The following is a 24,624-nucleotide window of genomic DNA, read 5'->3' as shown; positions in this document are numbered from 1 at the left end:
GGCTGTGTGCGCCGTCCACGATTCGGCAAGCAAGCATGTAGAACCTTTTTTTCTTTTAATTCTTGCGGTTTTATTTACAATAGTTTGTCTTAAACACATGATTACATTGCATGTATTAGAATGGCTATAATTAACAAAATTGTTTATTTCATTTTTATACTTAGGAATACTAAAAACTCTCTGAGATAAATGTGTGGGAGAGTGTGGGAGCGTAATGCATTTAGACAGTATTTTGTAATGACAAAGTGCGATTCATTATTGTAAAGTTAAAAAACAAAGCGAAAAAAAAGAAAAAAAGAAACATTTTCATATTTACATATTATAATTTACTTAAAAAGAACAATTTGTGGTTCTTGATCACATGACACCTCCTGCCCTAGAAGCTGTATTTTTTTATGCTTTTAGTTTGTTCCTAAAAAAAATGGCCACCCACAATCGTGAGCCGTGCCAGTTGTAAGCACCTCAGCCCACGGAGAAGCTGTACGCGAGTGTGACGAGAAAAAACCCAAACCGTCACGGAGAGCAAGAGCCACAAACCTCCAATTCCACACCAAGATCCGCACTGTTGGCGTATCACACGACAGCTTGTGATGGGGAGCATTTGTTTGCCATTAAAAGAAAGTGCTCATGGCTTGATCATAACACTTACTTGAATACAAGTATCTCTCCCTTTCAACAGGGTTGAACTTCTTCACTTCTAGCTCTCCAAAGCCCTTCAACGCTCTCCTGACCAGTATCTCTTTAACATTGTTAAAGATACAAGTGTGTGTAACCATTTGTCTCCATGGCTTTTTTTTTTAACCAGCATGACATGTATGTACATGTAAAAAAAAAAAGGGGGTAAATTTGAGGCTCTTATAAGTCACTGAAGTTTTTATCTCACACACGCTCACTAACAAGTCTCTTAAATAGCTTATTATGAAGTGATTTTCATCATACTTCCTCAAAACGAGCGAGGAAACAGGGATTTCTGATGGGATGATGAAGATGATGAGTCCTTGTCTCTTCAATAACAATGTGGGGTGGGACAGCATGCTGTTCAGGTCATCATAAAAATCGCTGTGTAAAATTTGTCGTCGTATCACCAATTTGTTTGTCATAGAAAAGTCTTCATTTCAAAATGTATTCAGTTTCAGGCACAGTTAGCTTTTGTGCTATTGGCTTCTTCCTTTCCATATGGACTTTTTCTTCTTTTTTTTTTTCTTCTTTTTTTTATGTCTGGATGGAGGCGAGGTGCATTTTTAGTGCTCTCAAAGTAAAACATTTTCTAGAACGTGTCTAAAGTCCCTCAAAAAACGTTCAGGAAACCTCCGGTTTTGCGCTGGCTAAGAGGCAGATGGGCGGGGCTCACCCGCATACTAGTTGACATGATTGGGCGGTTGGTGCTGTCAATCAGGGCGGTGTTGATGTGGATTGGGCGGAGTCAAGAGATAAAGAGAGGATTAGTTGTTGGGGTCTTTGGCGGGTGGGGGTGGTGGGTCTGTGCCGTTCTTGCTGGGGCTTTTGGGCCACAGCTGTTCCTGTAGCTCCTTGACCACTCTCTCCAGGTGCTCCCGTGCCTCCCGCTCCTGCATCAGATCGGCTCTCAACTGCTCTCGGTCTGCCTCGGCATGCTGCAACTTTACTTGCAAATCCTCAATCTGAAAATACAGCATATAAAGATGATGAAAGATTAATAAAGTGGCCTCAATTTATTAAAACATGCATTCACTCATTGGAAAGATTCATTTTTGTGAATCACTGCTATTTCAGTATTCATTATATACTGTTATAATTGAATTTTCAGTTATTTTAATTTTAGTTCAGGTAATTGTATGTGCTTTTGTCATTTTATCTTAATCTATTTATCTTTAATTAATTTTCATTTTCATTTTAGAAATGAGTACTTCTGCTAAAACTTAATTTTATTTCAGGCTTTTTAAAAAGTTTTTCATCTATTTTTTAACTTACAATCTAAGCCTTATTTCAATACGAATTTTAATCATTTTAGTTTCAGTTCAGATGGTTCTTGTAAACTAACCAGTTTTTCTGCTTGCAATTTTATTAGTTTGTTTATTTATGTCATAGTTTAATGCTATCATCTGCACTGAGAACCTCATTGTTTTTGTTCCAGATAATTGCTGTTCTGATTATAAAAATAAATTATATCAGCTGCTATTGATGGTTTTAGATTTAAATAGCATCAATGTAGCTACATTTTGCAAGTAGCTTGTAGTGTAGCTTCCTACTTTTTCAAAACGGCAGCATGCACAACAACATACAAATATACCAACATCCATATACCAAATTTACAAACATCTCAGTGATGTCTCTCTCTTGTTTAGTCTGAAGCACACATCCTTGACAGGAAGTTACCCGGTTTCCTTCTGAGAAATGAAACGTATCTCATCAGACTTGCAGGGCCACACCCAGTCTGAGAGTTCATTTGAAAGTGTGTGTGGGTGGAGTGTCATGTTGCATCAATCTAAGCACACTTCAGATAGCGCTTCATTAAACAGGCACTTGTTTATCCAAAGCCACTTCCAGTACATTTATAGCACAGGGACAGTCACCGTGGAAGAATCTGTGGTTTAACATTTTGCTCAAAGGCATAATAGTTCTGAAACACACCTTTGAACCCACAACCTTTCGGTTACTAGCTCAGATTTTTTAAAACGTTTGTTTTAGAAACAGTGTATGTAGAGATGTGATTGAACTAACCTGTGCAGAGTACTTGGCTCGCAGACGGCCAGCCTCACAGCCCTTGTCACACACTCGTAGCTGTCTGGCCTGCTCCAGCTCTCTCTTCAGCCGTATGCGTGACTCATTGGCCTCTCTCATCTTCCTCTCACTTTCGGCACGCAGGCGCTCGATCTCCTTGCGCAGGTTCCTCTTCGCCTCAGTCGCCTCACGGAGCTTCTCCTTCTTAGCAACTCGGAGAAACTCCAGCTCCTGTGGAAGGCATGGGAATAAATGATGATTATTCACTCTTTTAATGAACATATACACTGTATAATAAATAATAGGGCATATTTATGAAACACTAGTCTGTGTAAATCATACATCCATTAACAGGTACATTTTCCCACTGATTTTAATGCAACAATGTACATAAGAATGGTTTTACATAATGGTATTTTACACACCAGGGAGGACATGTCTTGTTTTGGGACATGGTGTGTTTTAGCCATACTTGAACACCAAGTTCTATATAATATTATGTTAAATAAATTATAATAATAAACTAAACATTTATCAAAATTATACATAATTACATATATATAATACTAAAAGTTCAACATCACATGAATGTGTCCCCAAAGATGAAATGAAACCTCCAGTGTGCTGTTGTGTAAATCAATTGTTGCATTACCATTCAAATGGTACAACTTACGTAAGAATGGATTTCTAAATGATTTCCAAAAAAAAAGAAAACATTTGCCTTGTGTTTCATGAATAATGTCTGTGTGTTTGTACCTGCTGCAGGCTCCGTTTGGCCTGTAATGCGGATCCGAGCTTCTCTTCCTGTTTTACCCTCATCTTCACTATCTCGTGTAGAAACTTCTCCTTTGACTCTTTTGAGTCCAGGCCGCTGTCCAGTGCCTGTCTCAGCGTCTCCAACTCCGACTCCAGGTTGGTCATGGCGTGCCCGTCCCCTCCAGACACCAGGGGGCCCTCAGGGGGCCCGCTGGCTGGCGTCAGAACTGCTGGTAAGGTGGCTCCGGGGCCGGAGGGAGAGCTCAAGTCTTTAGCGGAGCTCGAGGATGTAAAAGATGGGGAGGAGAGTGAGGAAAGTGATGAGGTGACTGTTAAGAAAAAAACAGAGAAGAGGTTTTGAGTGGCGAATCAGACTACGTGGGTTTCATTAATTCATGTCGGCAGCAATAGGATTGTTTTTTCAAGCACCTGTCAAATACACAAGACATGCTTTAAAAATAAGCCATAAAGGATGAGGAACGAAAGACCCCTCATTGATTTTCTGCCGCATTCACACAAGAGCTGTTACCGTTCTAATCCACCTCTCTCCAGAGCGCTCAAGGTTGGCTGAAAATGAACTGTGTGCAAATGAAGTGTGAACGAAATCTTAACGTATTTAAACGAGCACTTTTGTTTCACAACACACCGGCATAATTGAGTGTCTAACACACTCACAGTTGCCTTTCTAACACACTCTTCATATACATTAAAAGAATGTGACATCCTTTCATTAATTTGAAAGAAAAGTATTTTAACTAGTGCCTCAGTTTGTAGAAACGGAGGGTTTAAAAGCAGAAAAGCACATTTTTGTCAAAGCACATAAATAAAATCCTCTGCAAAAAAAAGTGTTATTTAGTGTTTAAAGTTGTCTAAACCATCTTGTTAGTGCTGGCCTAACGTTAAAGGTGGACGAATCTTTGGGAAAATAGTACCTTTCTGATATTCTTGTGCATACTGTGTGAAAGTTATTGGGCTTATTGGATTACAAGTTCTTAAATGACATGTTTGCACAGACAAAGTTTGTAAGTGATTTTATCACACTACTCTCACACATGTATAATGTTAAGAATTGTGACTTTACTTTCTAAACAGTGTGTATTTTTCCACATAGACTTCTATTGGGATTGCATTACAAACCAAAAGACAAGTCGAAATTACACTCTCCGATATTACAAATTGCATTAATCTATATAAATTATATACTGTTATTTATGTAGAAACAGTATTATTGTGGAAATACAAATGTGAAATGCTGATTTGGTGCTCAAGAAACATGACCTATTGTTACCAATATTGAGGACAATTGTGATAATCAATACTTTTGTCAGATTATTATATTTTTTTCAGGATTCTTAGATGAATAGAAATGCCAAGCCTAGTACAGCGTTTATTTGAAATAGACATTTGTTTGTAACAATGTAAAAGTCTTTACTGTCACTTTTGATCAATTTAATGCATTCTTGCTGAATTAAAGTATTAATTGTCACATTATATATATATATAGGGGTATGGGGCATATATATATATATATATATATATACTTATACATAACTTCCTTTGAACCTGGAACATTCCTTTAATGAGGTGGAGCAACAGTGAAAGGGTGCGACTGTACTCACATTCCTCACGGCTCTCCACTTCCACCTCCACGTCCGAGTCTCGCTCCTCCTGAGAGGGTGGCATGGGCTTGCTGGCAGTGGCCGAGGGGCAGGGTTGTGGGCTGGGGTGTGTCTCACCCGTCAGCCTCCTCTTCCTCCCACGGCTGGCGCCTTCGCTTTCTGCCCCATGTGGGTGTGAGCTGCTGGGGGCAGAAGGAGAGGCCTGTCCTCCTTTCTGGAGGGGCGTCAGAGCAACATTAGGGGCCACAGCGCTCTCCAGGCTCTTGTAGTTGTAGAAGCTGCGGAAGAGGATTTGGAGTGAGTAAGCAGACTACGTATGCAGAGATGCTCATTTTTAGGAACAGTTCACAGACAGCAGTGCAGACTGCTGCTTGTGCAATGGTGTTACCTAACATCATCTTAAAGAGTATGGGTAGAATTGAATAATCTAAACCGAATGGCAGGTTGACGGGGAAAAAAAAGCATCTCTGCAACCCACAAAAGAAGGGTGGGGAGAGAACAACGACTGTTTTGAATGGTTTCAGAGAAACTCGACATGGTGACTCACCCAAACCCTCTCTAGTTATGATGGTAAAGTTAAAACCACATATATCTAAGCAATCAACAGCCAACAAGCTTGCATCATTCTCCTCTGTGCAGAAGATCCAAATCTTCTGCTGAATTGCTTTAGAAAAACCACAGCCAAGCATGACTAACATGCTGGTTTTATGTTGGTTTCCCACAAGTCAACATATATACACACCCTTTCTTAAGGTTACTGTTACAATCTTTTGTGCACTATATCATCTTTAATAAAATGATGGTTGCACAATCATTGAGATTATAATGATGCATATTTCACTTCTAACCACAAGTGATTTATGATCAAAAAATATCTATCTATCTGAGCAGAATTTTTTTGCATTGCAGCAAAAAAAATATTGTACAAACTGAAATGATTTTGTTGAAACAACTGAACTGCTATGATTCTTGACCAATCAGAATCAAGTATTTTAGAGTGCCGTGTAATATTTGTTGTCATTGTTTACCTGTCACGTAACATGTTAGCAGGTCTGCCGGCTCCCTCCTTATCGCCAACAGAGATGTTTGGAGACCATGGCCTGAAGGCAGACGGTCTCTGTCTGGGCTGGATACAGTTGAGCCCCTGCAGCATGACAGAGAGAAGATAATAGACGTCAGTTGTGTTACATACAAGTGTTCACAGTAGAGAGCACAATCAAAATGCATTCCGACATGAAAGCAGAGAATAGAGACCACCTGCAATTTTAGCATGGAAAACATTATTTAAGAAATGCTTGCAGAAAATCTCACAAATTTAACTGAGAAGAGACAGATAAAACAAGCTTGAAGAATGACCAGCAGCACAAGTACACCGAGGTCACTGTGTCTGCTGCTTGAAATCGGAGAACTGTGCTAGCCTATTTGCAGGCTCTCTTCATTTTAGGAGAATTGATTTTTTACAAAAGAACATCAGTTATTTTGGGTTGAGATCTTGTTTCAGAAGAATCTGATTCTCTGTGGCAAGAAAACAGTTGCTTGGCTCCAAAAATCTTCTCAGGAATGGCCAAGTTTCGTAAACAGGCTGGTATATTATCAACATATATTCATAGATAAATATATAATTATCTGAAATCTGTACTCTCATACAACTAAACACATGTATCCACTGAAAAAAAAAAAAAAAGCCTTGTAACCTTATTGGCTGATGCAGAGAGAGATCGTAGCCAATCGGGTTGCTTGTCTTTGTCTCCTGAGGGCGACTGTGCTGGAAAGTCATCGTGTTTGGACTTCTTGGCAGGAATGGGATCAGACGCCTAGAGAGGGAGGAAAAAGAAAGCCAAAGAGAGAGAAACGATGAGTGTTGCTCAATAAAGAAAAATGAACTCATCATCAGTCTGATTTGATACATTTCATGTTTCTTCATTCGGTTCAGTGCGCATTTACCGCCTAGTCAGGCGTTCTGATGCCCTACAGCCCTCGAAAAACTACAGTACAGTAATAGTAGGATCGATGAAAGCAGTCGGCCACATTAAACGAGACCGCACTAGAGGGTGTCTATCACCTCAGACAGAACTGTGAACTGCAAGAGACAGGTGCAATGGGAAAGTATCAAAGGACTAAAATGGCAAACATTAAATTTAGTATGGGTGTTCACACTATGCAAGACTGTGTGTATGTGTGTGTGTGTATGCCAGAAGGAAAAAGGTTTTTTGTATTGCTTAGATGCTTAATAGACTGACAGAACCATCTACTTTTATGTTGCCACGTGAACACGCGAGTGCAAATACACGTCAAAGCAGTAGGCTATTTGTTTAGTTTTGTCACTAATGTCTGTGCGATGACCTCACTCCCGCTGGATTCCTCACCGACTGCAGTATAATCCCTAAAATACACTGACCTTCCTTTTCTACACTCTCATTTACTCCAGAAAACCTGCGGTGTGCACCACCCACACATTTCCCGCTTATTAACACGAGCCACAGACATTTAAATGCTAAAATAATGCAGAGCGACTGGACAAGCGGTATCAGCCTCCGGCTATAAATCTGCGCCAACTTCGTCTGGTGGACTTCGAGAGCCTGTGAGAGCTATTTTCGAGCAGGGCTCCTAGTGGGAATGCGAGAGAATCTTAACTGACAATCTGCAGCATCCCGGCCTAGTGCCCTAACTGGCCTCAGCAGCAGGGGCTTCTGGGTAAGATGCTTCCAACTGGGTTGCACGGTGTCTGGCAGGATTTACACAGTTAGCCAATCATATGCTGAGAGAGCGTCATGTTTAAGTTTCCTTTCTTGCAGTCAGAAATGCAAAATATAGTCAATTACTGCGATAAAAAGAGTAATTCACACAAAAGAAGGCGCTGATGGCCCAGCGCTGTTTGCATACATGAACGATTGCATCACGTATGACCTCATTCGGCAGGCCCGTCTGCTTGGGCGTGGTGAATTTCCAGCTGCAAAGCGTGATTATTTGACCTCGAAAGCAGTCACTTGCCACGTGCCTGTGTTTATTCGTGGATCAGACCTCTGACATAAAGTCACCAAATCTGGGAGATCTTCCCTAATCTGGGCTATAGGAAAACGGAGAGATCGGCATCCTAGCGCATCTCTTACATAGAGTGATTACAAACTAGAAAAAACTAAGACAGAGAATGAGATCCAGATAGAAAAGTGCAAGAGCCTCTGGACTATATTTTCAATTATCAAAGAATACGTAATTTTTTAATTATATATGTGTGTGTGTGTGATTGTATAAATAATAATAATAATAAAAATATATATATATATATATAATTAACTTTTATATTAAGAATTCTGTTTAGTTTTTAAATTTTAAATGTATTTAAGATATATATATATATCTATATATATATATATAGTGAATACAACTGAATTATATATTTATATATTATATAAATATTTATACACATTTGTCATTATATACTATATTATTATTGTTATTTTTACTATTAATATTAGTATGTATACACACAATAACCTTTTAATTGTTTTAAATGCTACAAGTGAATTTAGGCATCACAACATTGTCATGTATTTTAAGATATGTGCAATTAAATGCTCAATATTGACCAATAACAATAAAATGCAATAACAAAATATAGTGCATCCCTACTTGTGCCACAAAACCCCTATTGTAATGAATAAATTAACAGTATTCTATACTCTATTAAGCACACTTATAAGATCATGCCAACTGCAGACACTCAGATGACCACAGTCAGGCCACACTGCAGGAGAGAGGAAATGACATCCTTCTAGCTGTTCTTTAGCCTGTCTTCTCTAAAGCACATCAGCCCACGCCAGCACTCTAACACTGACTGGACAGCCTGTTGGGTCACTTCACTCAGATCATTCTCTCTCTCTGGGCTTGATTAGACAGCCTGCAGGGCGAACCGCTCTCAAACGCATTAAGAGTTGAGAAGATGGGACAAACAGATGAAAAAGAGAAGCCAAGATTCAAATTTAATAGTGGACCACAACCTTACTAAAGAGGACAGCATTTGAGAAAGGGCCAGTATTGCTTCTATTTCCTGACTTTGTATATCAGAGTCTCCGTCTATCAGTCTGTCGTTTTCACAGTCGTTGCTTCCTCTTTCCTTCATCTGATAGGCGGCAAAGGGACCTCGTTTCAATGCCCCCCGCCCTTTTAAACTGCTCCCTAGCTTCCATTCTCACATCAAACAATGTGTTTAAGGGTACGAAAATGGCACCAACCCATGCAGAATTTTAGCTTGTGTGTGTGTTTGTGTTAAATGTGACAGAAAGCATACAGACAGACATCCAAAGCACTGTGAGACATGCAGACAGGAAATCACACCTCTTGATAGGAAGAAGGACGCAGCAGCATGCGAGAGACGTACTTAGATGTGAGATCAGCTCTAAAAAAAAATGTACAAATACATTATCTCCATTTCGTCTTTCTAAGGAATCTCACGCTCTGCTTTCATCATGCTATCTTTGGTATGGAAGACAGCGCACATACGCCTTCAAACTGACTAACTATGACCCACACACTCACGGGATGGACAAGTTTCTGCAATGTGGTTTAAAACTGCAGGTGTCTGAAGAAGGGCGGTGTGACACACACACACACATACATTCTGCCTTGTACATGTGTGAGAATGAAAGAAAGGTTTTTGCTCGAAGGTTTTTTGTTCCTCGCTTGAGGGATGACAAAGGAAATGTGTTTCGAAGGGCTAAACACCCACACGAACGTTCACTTCTAGCTACATTACACACAATTAGCCTACTGAACTAGCTAACTGAGTTGCTAAATCACCTCTCCTGTCTCGTCATCCTCACAATGCCAGCCCTCCCTGTCTAGTCCTGTGTTTCCTGTGACACAGATTGCAGGATTTCCCTCCTAAACAAACATAACTTACAGAAACTTCCCGACGTGTCGCTGGCAATGTAAACATCTTCCTAGGGTCTCTGTGATATTGCCTTTAAACAAACGTTACTACAGGTAAAGGGTGTTTTTAATGATTAATAATTAATGAAGAGCCTATAAGAAAACTATTACTATTCATATTTTTCTTAGGATTCATGTTGTGTCTAAAAATGTATAATAAAATATCATTATTAATAGTATTAATACTTGTATTCATATTCAAAACAAATAACTGAACTATTCAAGTATAGTTCATTACACAAAAAAAGATTCAAACGGTGCATTAATCATTTTTATTTTTAAATGCTTAAAAATGTGTTAAGACTGCTCATCCAATCAGAATGTAGAGTCGTAAATATCTGCTGATGACTAAGTTGATTCAAATCGCAAATGTTGTGACTACCGTGCTATGTTTTGTTCTCGTGTCTGTGAAGTTTTCCTGGTATCCGCAGACAGGTTTGATTGATGAATGTTTCTTTTTAACTGTGAGACAGGTTAAGACAATGAGATGTTTTCTTAGAAGCTTGTGTGACAAGCTTGTGTATCCACGCAAGTGTGAACGCCAAAAGAGCAAACCAGTTTTCTGTTTGTGTGTGAGCGATACTCCACCCTCTCTCTGACCTGAACATGGCCTCCCCCTTGAGCGAAGCTACAGGCCTCAGCCGGAAGGGAGGAACTTCCTGTAAAACTAACAGAGCGCAGCTCTCCCTCTCTCCCTGCATCTCTTGCAGTCTTCAAAACGGGTTGTCATATTTCTCACCAGCCAGTGACCACAGAAACCTTAAGCGTACAGGTGTCAGACTGAACATGATCTACATGGTCCACGATGTTGCATTACACTGTTTATAAGTCAGTGCTAAAAGAGTGATATCTCACATCTAACTTCAGTTAGAAAGCTGGACAATTCTAGGCATGAACTTTCTTCGCAACGACGACGACGTATGCATGCATTACTTGGGGTGTACAGTTCCTGTCTTGTAATTCAAGGTTCTTCCTAAAGGAAAACGGTTCGATTGCTGGTGAGCACATGTTGTTTTGGGGAGGTAGAGGTGTAAAGTGAAACTGTGAAATGAGTCGCTTCACAGTGTGAGACCTGCACTCTGGGCCAGTACCCAGCTCATTAGAAATGAGCATCTGTACACAGCACTGCTAGACAAAACACCTCCCTAACTATGCCAACACACACATACAGATGTCTCACTTTCCCAGGCTATAAGACGTTTGGCTGTCACACTGTGAGACGCTTGATTGCGTTTAACCGTGTTTGCTTACCTGTGGATTCAATCCACAAAGCGTTCACACAGAATCCAGTTTCAAATAGGAACGGGAAAGGGGAAATTATGACAGTGTTGTTATCGTTAACAGAAACTATTACAAATTGAACTAAAGCCAATTATTAACGAAATAAAATGTATATTCATATATGAAAAACAAACAAAAATTTGAAATGTTTCCTTGGCAAACAATCTGACATAAGTTTAAAGTACTGAAAAAACTAAAACTGATATAAAAATGTATTAAAGCTATATAGAAATATAAAAATAAGTATGACAGAAACAAAATTGCAAAAACTTGAACTAAAAATAATGAAAAATATAAGCTAAATCTAAATATTAAAAGGTACTGTAATAGCAAATAAACAATACTGAAATAAAATATAAATATTTAATCATTAAAAATAAGACAAAATAAGCATGCAATGCATAAAAACTTGCATAAGACTATCAAAGAAAAAAAAATATATTTTTATTTATATATTTTTAACATGTATTTTTAAAAACGAACTAAATTAAATTATGTATTTAATGATTCATAATTAATATAATATTATTATTATTAATAATTCATAATAAAATATGATTATTTATATTATTGATTTATTTGTTAAATATTTGTATTAGAAATGATTAATAAATGATTTTTTGGGACACTTCTGGTATACACATCACATCTGGGCTATTTTTAGCACTCAGATTGCATGGTGGTTAGAAGTATCGCTGTACATTGTCGGACAAAGGTCTCGGCAGAGGACTCAGGCCTGTCATTAGTGTCTGTGTTGTGTGTGTGTTGAGGTTGGACTTCCAGGAAGAGTCCAGTGGCTCCAGACATAACAAGGCCGCACAACACTGTGCACCACAATAAGGCAAAGCAACTAAATAAGGACCATCTCCAGCGATCGCACTAGCAGGGTCCAGCACGGACTCCATTTCCAAACTCAACACCACAGAGCAGCACACAAACGCCGCCGCACACACCAAACCACATCAAAAGTGAGTCGTTCTGTGCAGCTGCTTGCTTGCATATTCAACTAGAAACACACACACACACGCACATAAACCTGGTGTTTTCTAAACTTGGTCACACCAGAGAGGAGGGATAGGGTTCCACTTCCTCTCCAAATTTGCTTTGGCAACGGCTTGTGAACGCAGTAGACCCTGTTCCCTTCGGACACATTGGGGGCAAATCTGTAGTTCAGAGAGTCCTGCTTTTTTCATGACTGTCATCATCACACATCTCATTGTAGTAAAAAAACAAATTCAACATTCCAATCTGCAAAACAAACTATTCAAAATTAGAAGCTGCCAATGCAACCGTAAAGGGGCAGAAAGAGAGAGAAATATATAGATAGAGGAGGATGGAGAAAGAGAGAGAAAGAAAGAGAGAGAAAGAGAGAGAGAGAGAGAGAGAGAGAGAGAGAGAGAGAGAGAGAGAGAGAGAGAGAGAGAGAGAGAGAGAGAGAGCCCTCGGGTGCATGCAGACGAGGGGAGGAAACAGAGGAATCCAGAGAGAAGCATAAATCTATGACTCATTTACTCTCAAAGTTAAAAGCATCTAAGAGCAAGATAATCACATTTCAATGTTTTTCAAAAGTTGTTGAAATTGCTGAGGCCGGACCCTAATGGACGCTTATTGATCTATCAGTGTATGTATGTTGCTTTCTTCTACCATGTCTTACCTCATGTCTACTAATAGCCAGATCTCTAATCTCTTGTTACAATCAGCTTTTTTTTCCTTTTTTTTTTTTGATTGAGAGCCGTTAACCAATATAATAATGTCAGAAATCTATATGGTTTTGTCTGTTGGTGATTATTTTTTAAAAGCAGTGGTTACAATGATATATCAAATGTACAATTGTATTTGTTCGTTCAAGGACTGTAAAAATATACAAATATTTGTAATATTTTAATTATAAATAAATATTTTGTATTATGGATGATAAACCCACTGATTGATGGCTTAATCTATTGATACTAAACATTTAAAATATTATATTATATTATATTGATTATATATGATTATATATGATTATATTATATTATATTATATTATATTATATTATATTATATTATATTATATTATATTATATTAATAAGGATGATAATAATCACGTACAGATTCGAAAAAATAGAAAAATAAGCCCTGGCCAAATCTCAACCTATACTAATACTAACTAAAAATACAACTATTTGACAATTCTGATTTTGTCACCAATAAATCGTGTGATTATAAACTTTCCTCGGAGAGTGAGACAGTGGTGAACTTGCTTTTCGGCTTGCAGATGGCAGTCGTTTCTAGCAAAGTTCAAACGCAGTGACAGTTTAAACCCCCTCAGGAGAGAAGCCTCTTTCAGCCAGGACTCGTTTTTTTTCCCTACTGCCTTCTTTTCTCGCTCTCTTTTTAATGACTGCCTTTCAGCGCTGTCAAAGGAGCCGCCGTCGTGAGTGTGCTCATAAAAATATTCAGAGAGCCTCACCAAAAAATTCCAGCGTTTATGACCTCATAAAGTCAACCATAGCGAGATAGAAAGAGTCGGAGAGAGAGATTTCTGCCATTCCTCATATGAAGGAATAGACAGAAAGAGAAAAAGAGCGGGAGCAGGTTAGGCATGGGTGACAATCAAAGCGACATATTTTCAAAATCGACTTGTTGGTGGGTTTTATGAATGACTAGTCAACTAATTGGTCCCTGTATAATTAGGCTGGTTGTCTTGAGTCCCAATCTCAAAACTAAAATATATATAAGAATAAAAAATCCAGTCAAATTCACAAAATGACTAGTTGTTTAGTTCCAGTACAGACACATATCAATAACTGTGGATTAGTGTGCATGTGTGTGTGATCTGTATGTGTGTGCAGGCATGTCCTGTTTCCAGACAGATGGCTTGCATGGGACCGGGGGGCTCACACACACACATTGGTGCTCAGTATTACTTGGGGGCAGTGGAACACTGCAAGGTATTTCGGTAGTCTCTGCAGAGTCAAACACACATGTCTCTACATGTGACGGGCCCGAAAGAAGCGCCAAAACAAACACACACTCACACAGAATAGGAAACATATACACACACTCATTCAGGGAGATGCAGAGGTCGCAAACTCTTGAAAGAAATGGAAGGGAAACAAAAGATGAGAAGAGAAATGAAAGAGTGACTGATTCAGAAAATGAGGATGAGTGTGTGTGGCACTGACGGATGCTGAACTAGCCAGTTCAGACAAGAATGTGTGTGGGTCGTCTTTTTGACTTGGTAATCCATTTATTATTGTAGCTAACCCCACTATTCTCTGTCACTTTCTCTCCTCTTCTCTATCGCTCTTTTTTTGCAGTCTGAGAGGCCTGGACCAACTCAAACGTTTTATCCGTTATGCTAATTTCAATCATTATGCTAACTTTAAAGGGATACTCCACTTTTTTCGGAAATATGCTCATTTTACATCTCCCCCAGAGTTAAACAGTTGAGTTTTACCGTTTTAGAATCCATTCAGCCGAACTCCGGGTCTGACGGTACCACTTTTAGCATAGCTTAGCACAGATCATTGATTCTGATGAGTCCAGTAGCATTTCTTTCAAAATGACCAAAGAGTTTCAATATTTTCTCTCATTCCTGTGTAATAATCAAGGAACTGTGCGGCTGTACCATGGGTGCAGCAGGCGTAATGATATGACGCAGCGCCTGAAAATAGGTCTAATAGGTTAGACAAACTTAGTCCCGGTCACGTTGGAAGAAGTTACCGAGCTGGGGACCTATTTTCAGGCGCAGCGTCATATCATTACGCCTGCTGCACTCATGGTACAGCCGCACAGTTCCTTGATTATTACACAGGAATGAGAGTAGTTCCTAGCCATATAGGCTTAGAAAATCGCAACTTTTCATTTTCCGTCGATCTTAGTACACGGTTTAACTACAGAAGAGTCAAGTTTTAAATAGGAAAAATATTGAAACTCTTTGGTCATTTTGAAAGAAATGCTACTGGACTAATCAGAATCAATGATCTGTGCTAAGCTATGCTAAAAGTGGTACCGTCAGACCCGGAGTTCGGCTGAATGGATTCTAAAACGGTAAAACTCAACTGTTTAACTCTGGGGGAGTTGTAAAATGAGCTTATTTCCAAAAAAAGTGGAGTATCCCTTTAACCACACTTTTTCTACAAACCCTGACTTCAAAACCATATGACAGCCAAACATTTGTTAGCAAGCCTACACAGAAACAAGCAGACAGCATTTCCGATGCTAATTTTGAGGCCAATTTTTTAAATCACTAAGGTTAGCTTGATTAGCTTGTCTTTTTCGTTTACAGAGCTTACATTCATAATAACAGAGACAGATACGATTTCTCAAGACACCTATTTCATTTGTCTGGACATTTCATAAGAGGTATTTAAAAACAAATCACTTACAGACATTTTTTAGCAGCAATGCTAATGCAACGCTAACGTAGCATACACAACTGTTCAAAAGTTTGGGGTCAGTAATAATGATATTACTAATATTACTAAATATTTCACAAAATTACTTTTTTTAACTGTATTTTTGATCAAATAATTGCAGCCTTGGTGAGCATAAGAGACTTATATCAAAAACATTCAAATCTTACCAACACCAAACTTTTGAATGGTAGTGTATGATGAAGTTAGTCTACATTTTTTAATCTTCTCTCTTCAAAATTAGGTACATTTTACAGAACGTTGAGAGACAAGCAATCTTTTTAACTCTCATTTGTGATTAGTCATTTCCTATAAGCAGGAAGTGTAAGAAATATGAAAAACAGCAGCCGTTTATCTGTTTCGTAATGCTCCATTTTCCCTGTTGTCCCATATTGTATATCCATAATACTTGCAGTCAACAAGAATTGTTGAAGAGAAATCACGAAATCAATGGTCCGTTTACATCATATTTGGGTAAACAGTAAATCAAATAAAACAAATAAATGGCCCCATGTTTCCGGCTTGTGGCCTGTAGAAACAATTGCGTTATTAATAAAGAAATTATTCGGAAGGGGGCCGTTAAAAATAGCTTAAATAGGGGATGACACACAACAGGACGAACTCGAACGACCCCACCTCCCGTGGCAATTCGTACATGTGCGTGCTGTGTCCTTCCCAGCATGCGCCGTCTAGTCGGAACACACAGGGACACGTCGGTCACAACCGGCTGAGAGTCATGAAAGCATTCGGAAGTGTTATGGAAACCCGGGACCGTTATGGAAAGTAGGTGACCACCGGGGAATGCTGGGGACAATGCATGGCCCCTGTTCCTGATGCTGACCCACCCGGACCTGAGCGCCACACATACGGGATGCGGCTCAGGGGTGTGAGCCGGTTTTAATTAGCTGGAGCGCTCTTGTTCCGCAGCGGCAGGAAGGAGAGACTGAAATAGAGAGGGAGCTATTAACAGCAGGCCTGAATATAGCAGTGTTGAGCCGCCACACAACGGCCCAGCACCCAGCAGTCTGCTCAACACGGTCGGAAAAAGAAGAGATGACTTTTCTGGTGGAAAGTACAGCGGTTAGAGAGAGAGAGAGAGAGATGACCATTGCTAACCATAACTTTCTCAAATCTCTCCCTTTAGCAGCTGTGATTTACACTAGAATATTCTGTTCTTCTTTTTCCACTGTCTCCCATAGCAACTGCAACGCTGTATCCGAATAACAGAACAAAGACTACTTTCCTTTCTTTTTCTCCCTCCCTCTTTCCTTCTATTTTGTCCCACCCTCGTTCCTTAGCTCTCAGTAAGGCCTCGAGATTCAGATGTATCCTTCCTTTAAGGGAATAGTTCATGCCAAAAAATCTAAAATCTTATATTATTTACTCATCCATGTGCTGTTTGATGTGTGTGTGTGTGTGTGTGTGTGTGAAGCAAAGTTTTGAATAATCACTAAGCAGATTTTGCCATTTAAAACAGCATAGTATAAATATTCTGATTATATATACACCACTGTTCAAAAGTTTAGGAAAATTATATTCTTTTTTTCATTTTATTAATACTTTTAATTCAGCAAGGATACATTATATTGATAAAAAAAATTTTTTTTACAAAAGATTTCTTTTTCAAGTAAACTTTTTATTCGTCAAAGAATCCAAAAACACTTTAAGCATCACAACTGTTTTCAACTGCGATAACAATAAGAAATATTTTGAAAACACTAAATCAGCATAAATGATTTCTGAAGGATCATGTGACACTGAAGACTGGAGTAATGATGCTGAAAACTCAGCTTTGCATCACAGGAATAAATTACATTTCAAAATATATTGAAATTTAAAACATTTATTTTAAACTGTAATAATATTTCACAATATTAATGTTTTTACTCTATTTTTGATCAAATAAATGAGGCATTGGTGAGCATAAGAGAAAATCATTTTAAAAATCTTACCGTATCTTATGTATTGTAAATATGTATTAAAAGTCGTAATATTAATTACATTAATATATTTTTGGATGAACTGTTCCTTCAAATACAACTGCTACATTGTTTCAGTTTACCCTCTCTGTACTTGACTGAGAAAGGAGAATGTTATGTGAAGATAGATTCACGAACTCCAGGAATGTGTTTTATTTGATATTTTCTTGATTTAACATGTTTGTTGCGTCAGTGAGAATGCTCTGTATGGATAAATGCTCTGTATGGATAAATCTGCTCAGGGAAAACAGGATGGACTGCCGCTCTCTGCGAGGTCAATGGGCCGCCAGTGCTGGATTGAGGTCGCAAGGTGGCGTGAATGTGGGACGCTGACCGGGACAGGGGGGCGGAGACAATGACCAATCGGATGGCACCACCAGGCCAGGGTGATTTAGCATGTTAATGCCAGGTTCATTTACAGCCAGGCTCCAGACTGTGGCAAATGAATGGTACATGGCCCCAGTCTAACACAATCACAGCTGACCCAGACAGTGCTCCACTAATGCAGACCTCGCTCTCTGGCTTTGTGCCTCACATGCATAACTGCACGCACACACGCGTGCTTTTGGTTTCCGCCTTTGTTAACATTTAGCGCAGCAGTAATGTATTGTATCTTCATGCTAACACAAGCTTTAGCAGAGCTAAGCCTACACACCTCTCCTTTTGACAAAATCACCATTTCAAGGAAGGAAGCGCTTAAATTACAACTCTAAATCCCTAACTAACAATCATGGCGTGTTCTTCTCTCCTACAGACAGACAAATCCTCAGTAAAAGAGCCATGCTAAAGGGATTTTTCTCAGCATGGCTTCATATCACCACAGTCTGGTGGTGGCTGCTAGAAAGCAGTCCACACACACATACACAGGCAGTCCAGACAGACCCAGACCGGACAAACAGCTTTCCTATCTGAGAGGAAATGGGTCGTCATCATCATCATGGGTGGAAATGGAGAAATGGCCTCCCGTAGACGCTGAGGAAAAAGAAAGCTTATCGTTTCACAACAAATATATATATAGTATAAAAATATATATAAATGTACAAATATATATATATAGTATGTAACGCCTAAATTCAATGTTCATGCATATAAAGTGATCGCGTCTCTTCAGAAAATTTGGACTAAACCTCTTGATTCATATGGATTTGTTTTACAACCTCTTTATGAACTTTTTGAAGCGTAAAAGTGGTAGTTGCATAGCTGTCAATGGAGGGATAGAAATCACTCAGATTTCATTAAAAATATCTTCATTTGTGTTCCGAAACTAAAAGTCTTAAGGGTTTGGAACAACATGAGGGTGAGTAAATGATGACAGAATTTTCATTTTTGGATAAAAAAAAAAAAAAAAAACCTGATGAAGTGCTTTTCTCCACTTCGGTAAACACGTTTTTAATTTTATTTTAATTGGTGTATGTATTACAGTATTTTGGATGAAGTCATTCTGTTATGACCCATAAGAATTAAAACCTTCTATCTCGCTCCCTTTCTTCCCTTTAGACGAAGCATTTTGTGGAGGTGTGTCTGTAGCTGTACTGGTGTGTGTGACGAATCAATAAAGATTGTCTCCGCCCACTAAACAAGCCGATCCTAATTGATCCGAGACAAGTCGTTGGCATTGATTCTATCTTTAAGTTGATGTGTGGGTTAGAAGAGGTGACATAAACCAGGCCAATCCAAAGATCCCCACCTGATTCCTAGAGGAAAACAAACAGACCCACTGTGCTGGGTGAATTGCATGTGTGTTGCCGGCTCGGTTCTTAATCCCCGAGGTACGTTATCCAGTGACGGGCAGATGGGATTATAATCCACTCGTATTAGTCGTCCCAACCCAAACAGACAGACTTTTAAATGAGTATCTTAAAACCATAATCCAGCTCCTTACTAATACCCATAGGACTAAAACATGATTTTTTTCCCCCATTTGTGAAAAGGTTTGCATTATATATGGACATATAATAACCACTGCCATAATAGTTCACCTCAATCTAAACAAGCACGCACACACAACCCAGTTCTTTCTGACCCTGTGCTATAGGGCCAGTTATGGAGCACTGATCAGCTTAGTCGTATCCGGATTTCTGCATGCACATGCACAGAAATACAAAGAACTGCAGGTGGCCCACCTAGTATAAGCATCCCAGAGCAGGAGGCCTTTCTCCTCTGAACGCAGGATTGGAAAGTGTGCCAGAAAGAGAGAAAGAGGAGGGCGACAAAAAGGGGGCATGGGAAAAAATGACTCTGTGCCCAAATGCCGTCCTACTTCTGTCAAACAACTCTAATGCCTGTCTTGTTCTAGTCAGATGTGTTTTTTATATTCTGACTGTGCTGTTTCTATGTACATCAACTAAGTCAAAATCAAAATTAATCTGTACTGCACTTTTCACAATACACATTGTTTCAAAGCAGCTTTACAGAAAATCATAATGTTAATGTCTCAAGCCATAATACTGTATTAATTAACAGTATAATATAGTTTACATTTTGTGATCATACTATCAATTAAGCAGTTGAGATATGCAATATAGTATATCTCCTTACGCAAGATAGTGTAATATGTATGCAAATAAAGTTGTACATAATTATATATCTAACTTTATTTACAGAGCTGGGGGATAATATAATATAAAAAAATTACATCTGCAGATTAAGCAAACATTATGTTTACATTTTTACATTTGTGTTGTGTTTAAACATGATAAACCCAGCAGAGAAAGCTGAGGGTGGATGCTTGTCACATTAAACAGTAATCAGTCATTACTGACATTCAGAAAACACTGTTCCGCCTGAGCTGCATGCACTAACAGTGTCTTATGGATTTGGTTAGCGCTGGTGTTGTCCTGTGCTGCAAGTGCACTGTGACTTTAACAAACGGTGTCCTGCACAGGACCGTAGCTGGGGTATCCGGGGCCCCGGTGCAGGTTTCTGCTGTGTGCCCCCTTGAAATCGCGTTCCCGGGAGGTTGGTTCCCCCTCGGATGAAATCGGTTTCCGATCGTCACCACCTTTCGCCCTGCTAGCGACAGCCCTGGTCCTGCACTGCTGAGTTCACGCTTTGGCCCTCTTCTAACCAGCAATCAATTATCAGTCTAGCCAGAGCAAGGGCAGGACACATGAAACCTGGGTGGCTGTGTGTGTGTGTGTGTGTGTGTGTGTGTGTGTGTGTGTGTGTGTGTGTGTGTGTGTGTGTGTGTGTGTGTGTGTGTGTGTGTGTGTGTGTGTGTGTGTGTGTGTGTGTGTGTGTGTGTGTGTGTCTTGGCTGGTGTCCATAGCAGCTCGGGCAACTCTGAGCGCGTGCATATGTGTGTGCTCGAGTCATAAGGTTAAAGTCAAAACCAGCACCTGCTGCTCTTAACCTAGCACATTAAAGGCCTGCAACTTGAGACTTTACATTCGTACACGTGCACAACAGACCCATTTTCACACTTAACCTGAATGAAACAAGATTTTTTTTAGGGTGCATTATAGACAGGTGATGATATCAGAAATTCTACTTGTCCTGCCCTCAGCTTCTTATGATTGGCCCATTGGTTTAAAACTGACACTGATGCACTGTGTAAATAGGGTCAAATTATTATATCATTTAATTTATTATAATTATATTTATACAATTATAATGACAGTTTTGATTTAAATATTATTAAAAAATTTACAACCAAAAAAAGACAAAGATGTGCAAAAGGCATCCTTCTGATACATCTTATTTTATTTTTTTATTTTTTACATTGCGATAACGCAACACTCTTATGTCAGTGCCTTTAAAGCATCCATGGGAAACAGACCGTTTACTGATGGCATCTTTTTAAAAACACAGTGACCACAGCGCTGATGGAAGGACCAGGTGTTAAACTGATAAACAGTGAAAACTGAAATAAAGTGGTAAAAGGAGAGGGGGAACAACAACTATGGGGTGTGAGGAATGAGTGCAAAGGGCCTATGAGGGCTGTAAAAAATAGGGCCTGTAAAATAACAGAGGTGAAGTTGGGGTCGAGCGCTCTCTCTCTCTCTGTTTAGGTGGGTTCACTCAGAGGTGAGTGACCAGTCCTGAGTCGTAAACAGTCTGAAGTTTACAGCCATCATTCCGGTTGTTGTGCCTCCCCAACCCTAATCAGGCTGAAGAAAGCAAGGCCGCTATAAACTGCACGCGGAGAGGGGGACAACTGCTCGCCAAAGCCAGGTCAGGGCAAGCCAGAGGGGGCATGTGGAGTTCAACTGTCCTCCTGGATTCCTATGATATCTTTAATGTTTTGATGACCTGAGCAAACAACAAGTAAACGAGAAAATCCTGGATAACAAAAAAATATATAAAAAATTAAAAAGAGCATAAAATAAAATAATAAAAAGAAAACAGAATTAAAAGTGTGGATTTGGTAGGGAATTTTAAAATCTATCATACTAGCTATTTTAGTGTGATGATGTTATTCAAAAATAAAAAATTTGGTTATTTTTATTCTGTTTATTGTACAGCATACATACACACACACACACACTTATATATATATATATACATATACATATACATATATACATATATATACACATATACTCACACACACACACACACACACACATTTATTTATTGTAGAAAGCAAATAAATGGATTGCATTTTTATTAATAAAAATGATTTTTTTTTTAATGATTAATGATTTTTACATTTATATTTATATAGGGAAATAAATTCTAAACATGAAAATATATTGTATTTGGTCACAACTGTGATCACTAGAAATACTGGCAGATATGATTAAGGATTCTTTTAACTTTGATTAGGACATATTGCTACCATTCATACCCCAATCCACACTCATCATTTGGCTAACAGAAAAAGAAAAAAAGTAGAGCAGGGGGAAAAAAGGAAGAGATGTAAAGGAAAAGCAAGCGCCGAGTGGGTCGGGGGTCACAGAAGATCCTGATTCCATCTGGTCTGCATCAAAACAAACATGAAGGGTGAGAGACAGACACTAATGCTCTCCTCCTTGATGAGGGGAGGTGTTAAAGAAATAACAGCAATGAAAAAAAGAAGCAGGAGGAGGAGGAGAGAAAGAGAGGGGTAAAAAGACAGGATGTTGTGGTTAAAAAAAGAGAAAGAAAAAAAAAATAGGAAAGGGAAAAAAGCTTGGCACTTTTCTCACTGGAGTTGGTCTTAATTAAAAAGGATTGGTTTTATGTGACTGCCGGAGGGGAGAGACAATTTACTGCAAACATGTTCAGACAGACTGAAAGAGAAAGAGAAAGAAAGAGAGAGAGAGAGAGAGAGAGAGAGAGAGAGAGAGAGAGAGAGAGAGAGAGAGAGAGAGAGAGAGAGAGAGAGAGAGAGAGAGAGAGAGAGAGAGAGAGAGAGAGAGAGAGAGAAAATATCTCAGTCTGGGTGGTTCTGTTTAACCTCATGTTTAACACAGGTTATGAACAGTGAATGTACATTTTTTTATGTAGGTAAATGTAAGGGAAGCCACATGGTCATAAATCCTTTTTTAGCAGGTAGAAAGTTGTCTTTATGGTTCAGGTTTGACAGGCTTGGTTTTTATAACTAGGCACTAATCTTAGACGAATATGACACCAATAATCAATTGTTGTGTTTACACTGAGAACAAGTCATCATGATTAAGAGTGACATTATTAGATTGGTAATAACTTCTTCGATTAAAGACGTCATGGCAGCTCAAGTCATTTGACACCCAAGTGTGTGACCTGGTTAAATGATGTCTAGGACAAACCATGAGCAGGTCAATTAAACCTGCCATTGTACCGTAATTCTGAAGACACACGTTTCTCCTAACCGTTTAGCGCGCAGACAGGAAGATGACTATTTCCTCAGCGAGAACAATCTCGCTTTCCTCATCGTGTGTGTGTGTGTGTATTTGGGTGTGTGTGTGCGTGCAATCAGCGGTGGCAGAAAGAGCAATTTTACTGAAGAATGTGTCAATGCAGGAAAGTCTGTCTGTCACTGTAACGGCACAGAATAAGGAAGCACTGACCTCATCCTCACCCCTATCAGAAAACACATTTCAGTTATTCATTCACTTCATCCACACTCGCATTCCCCGAAAACAGTCTGCTTAAAAGCGCAAGAATCTTTTAGCGCTTCATTTGCCTGGAGTTGCATGAATTGCAAAGTATACATGAAATATTCTGTGGATGAAATAAGGAAAAATATACACAAAGTAGTTAGATGAAACGTTATGAAGCATTTTAACGTATGCTGATCCGTGTCCTGGCTAGACATGACATAATAAAAATACAAGACATTATTTGCATGTAAATAGTTTTTGTACTAAGTAATAGGATGTTTTGTCAGTTGTTTGGTATCGAGCTCGGTAGCCCCGTCCGTAGTGAAATATCATTGGTCAAATCTGTATATTAAAGAGGACCTATTATGCTTTTTTACATTTTCAAAGTTACAAAGCGCAAAGTCCATTCCATTCCATTCCATTACTCTCTATATCAGTAAGAACTTTTTCTGAACTCCCTGAACCGCCTCGATTGTAGTCTTGAGTTTTCTTCCGGGAACGTACATGCCACAATATTCCTCATTTAAATAATTCCCAAGGTATGCGCAAAAAATGTGGCGAGGCCTGGTTGAGTTGCATTAGTAGTGTGTCGAAACTAGCGGTTATGGTAAGGGGTGTGACTTTTCCGAAACACGCGGTTGGTCACACCAATCACAACACACTGGTCCAACCGACCAATCAGAGCACATTGCACATTTCGGAAGCTGGGGCTTCATAGAGACGTTATTGACAGACTGGGAAGAGAGGTGCTGCAACAATGTAAAATGTGTAAAAAATGATGTTTTTTAAATTAAATGTTCTTTAAATATCAACATGTGGCTGTTTGCATTTTACGTTTTAGTGTGAACAGACACATTCCGAAAATGTTTTTGCCACTATAATGTTATTAGGGCAGATTTGCTAAAAATAGTAAGCTGGATTCAGCTATGTTTCTTTAGAAACGCAGAACAAAGGC

The 24,624-nt window shown here is 39.0% G+C and overlaps 1 protein-coding gene across 1 annotated transcript in view; it reads right to left on the bottom strand.

Annotated features, from left to right (window-relative positions):
- Window positions 1-1,213: 1,213 nt before the first annotated feature.
- The window catches only part of skia (v-ski avian sarcoma viral oncogene homolog a), a 63,532-nt gene continuing 40,121 nt past the window's right edge, over window positions 1,214-24,624 (bottom strand). Inside the window, exons 2-7 of the mRNA XM_084388953.1 lie at window positions 6,770-6,889; window positions 6,104-6,219; window positions 5,076-5,353; window positions 3,457-3,785; window positions 2,701-2,931; window positions 1,214-1,640 (exon numbers count right to left, since the gene is read on the bottom strand). Coding sequence (XP_084245079.1) covers window positions 1,443-1,640; window positions 2,701-2,931; window positions 3,457-3,785; window positions 5,076-5,353; window positions 6,104-6,219; window positions 6,770-6,889 — 1,272 coding nt within the window. The 3' untranslated portion in view covers window positions 1,214-1,442. The remainder of the gene's footprint in view (window positions 1,641-2,700; window positions 2,932-3,456; window positions 3,786-5,075; window positions 5,354-6,103; window positions 6,220-6,769; window positions 6,890-24,624) is intronic.

The sequence above is a fragment of the Rutilus rutilus genome (assembly GCF_951802725.1).
Source record: "Rutilus rutilus genome assembly, chromosome: 19".
In the NCBI taxonomy this organism is placed as follows: domain Eukaryota; kingdom Metazoa; phylum Chordata; class Actinopteri; order Cypriniformes; family Leuciscidae; genus Rutilus; species Rutilus rutilus.
The sequence above is the reverse complement of the archived record's forward strand: the minus strand, read 5'-3'. Positions and strand labels throughout refer to the sequence as shown.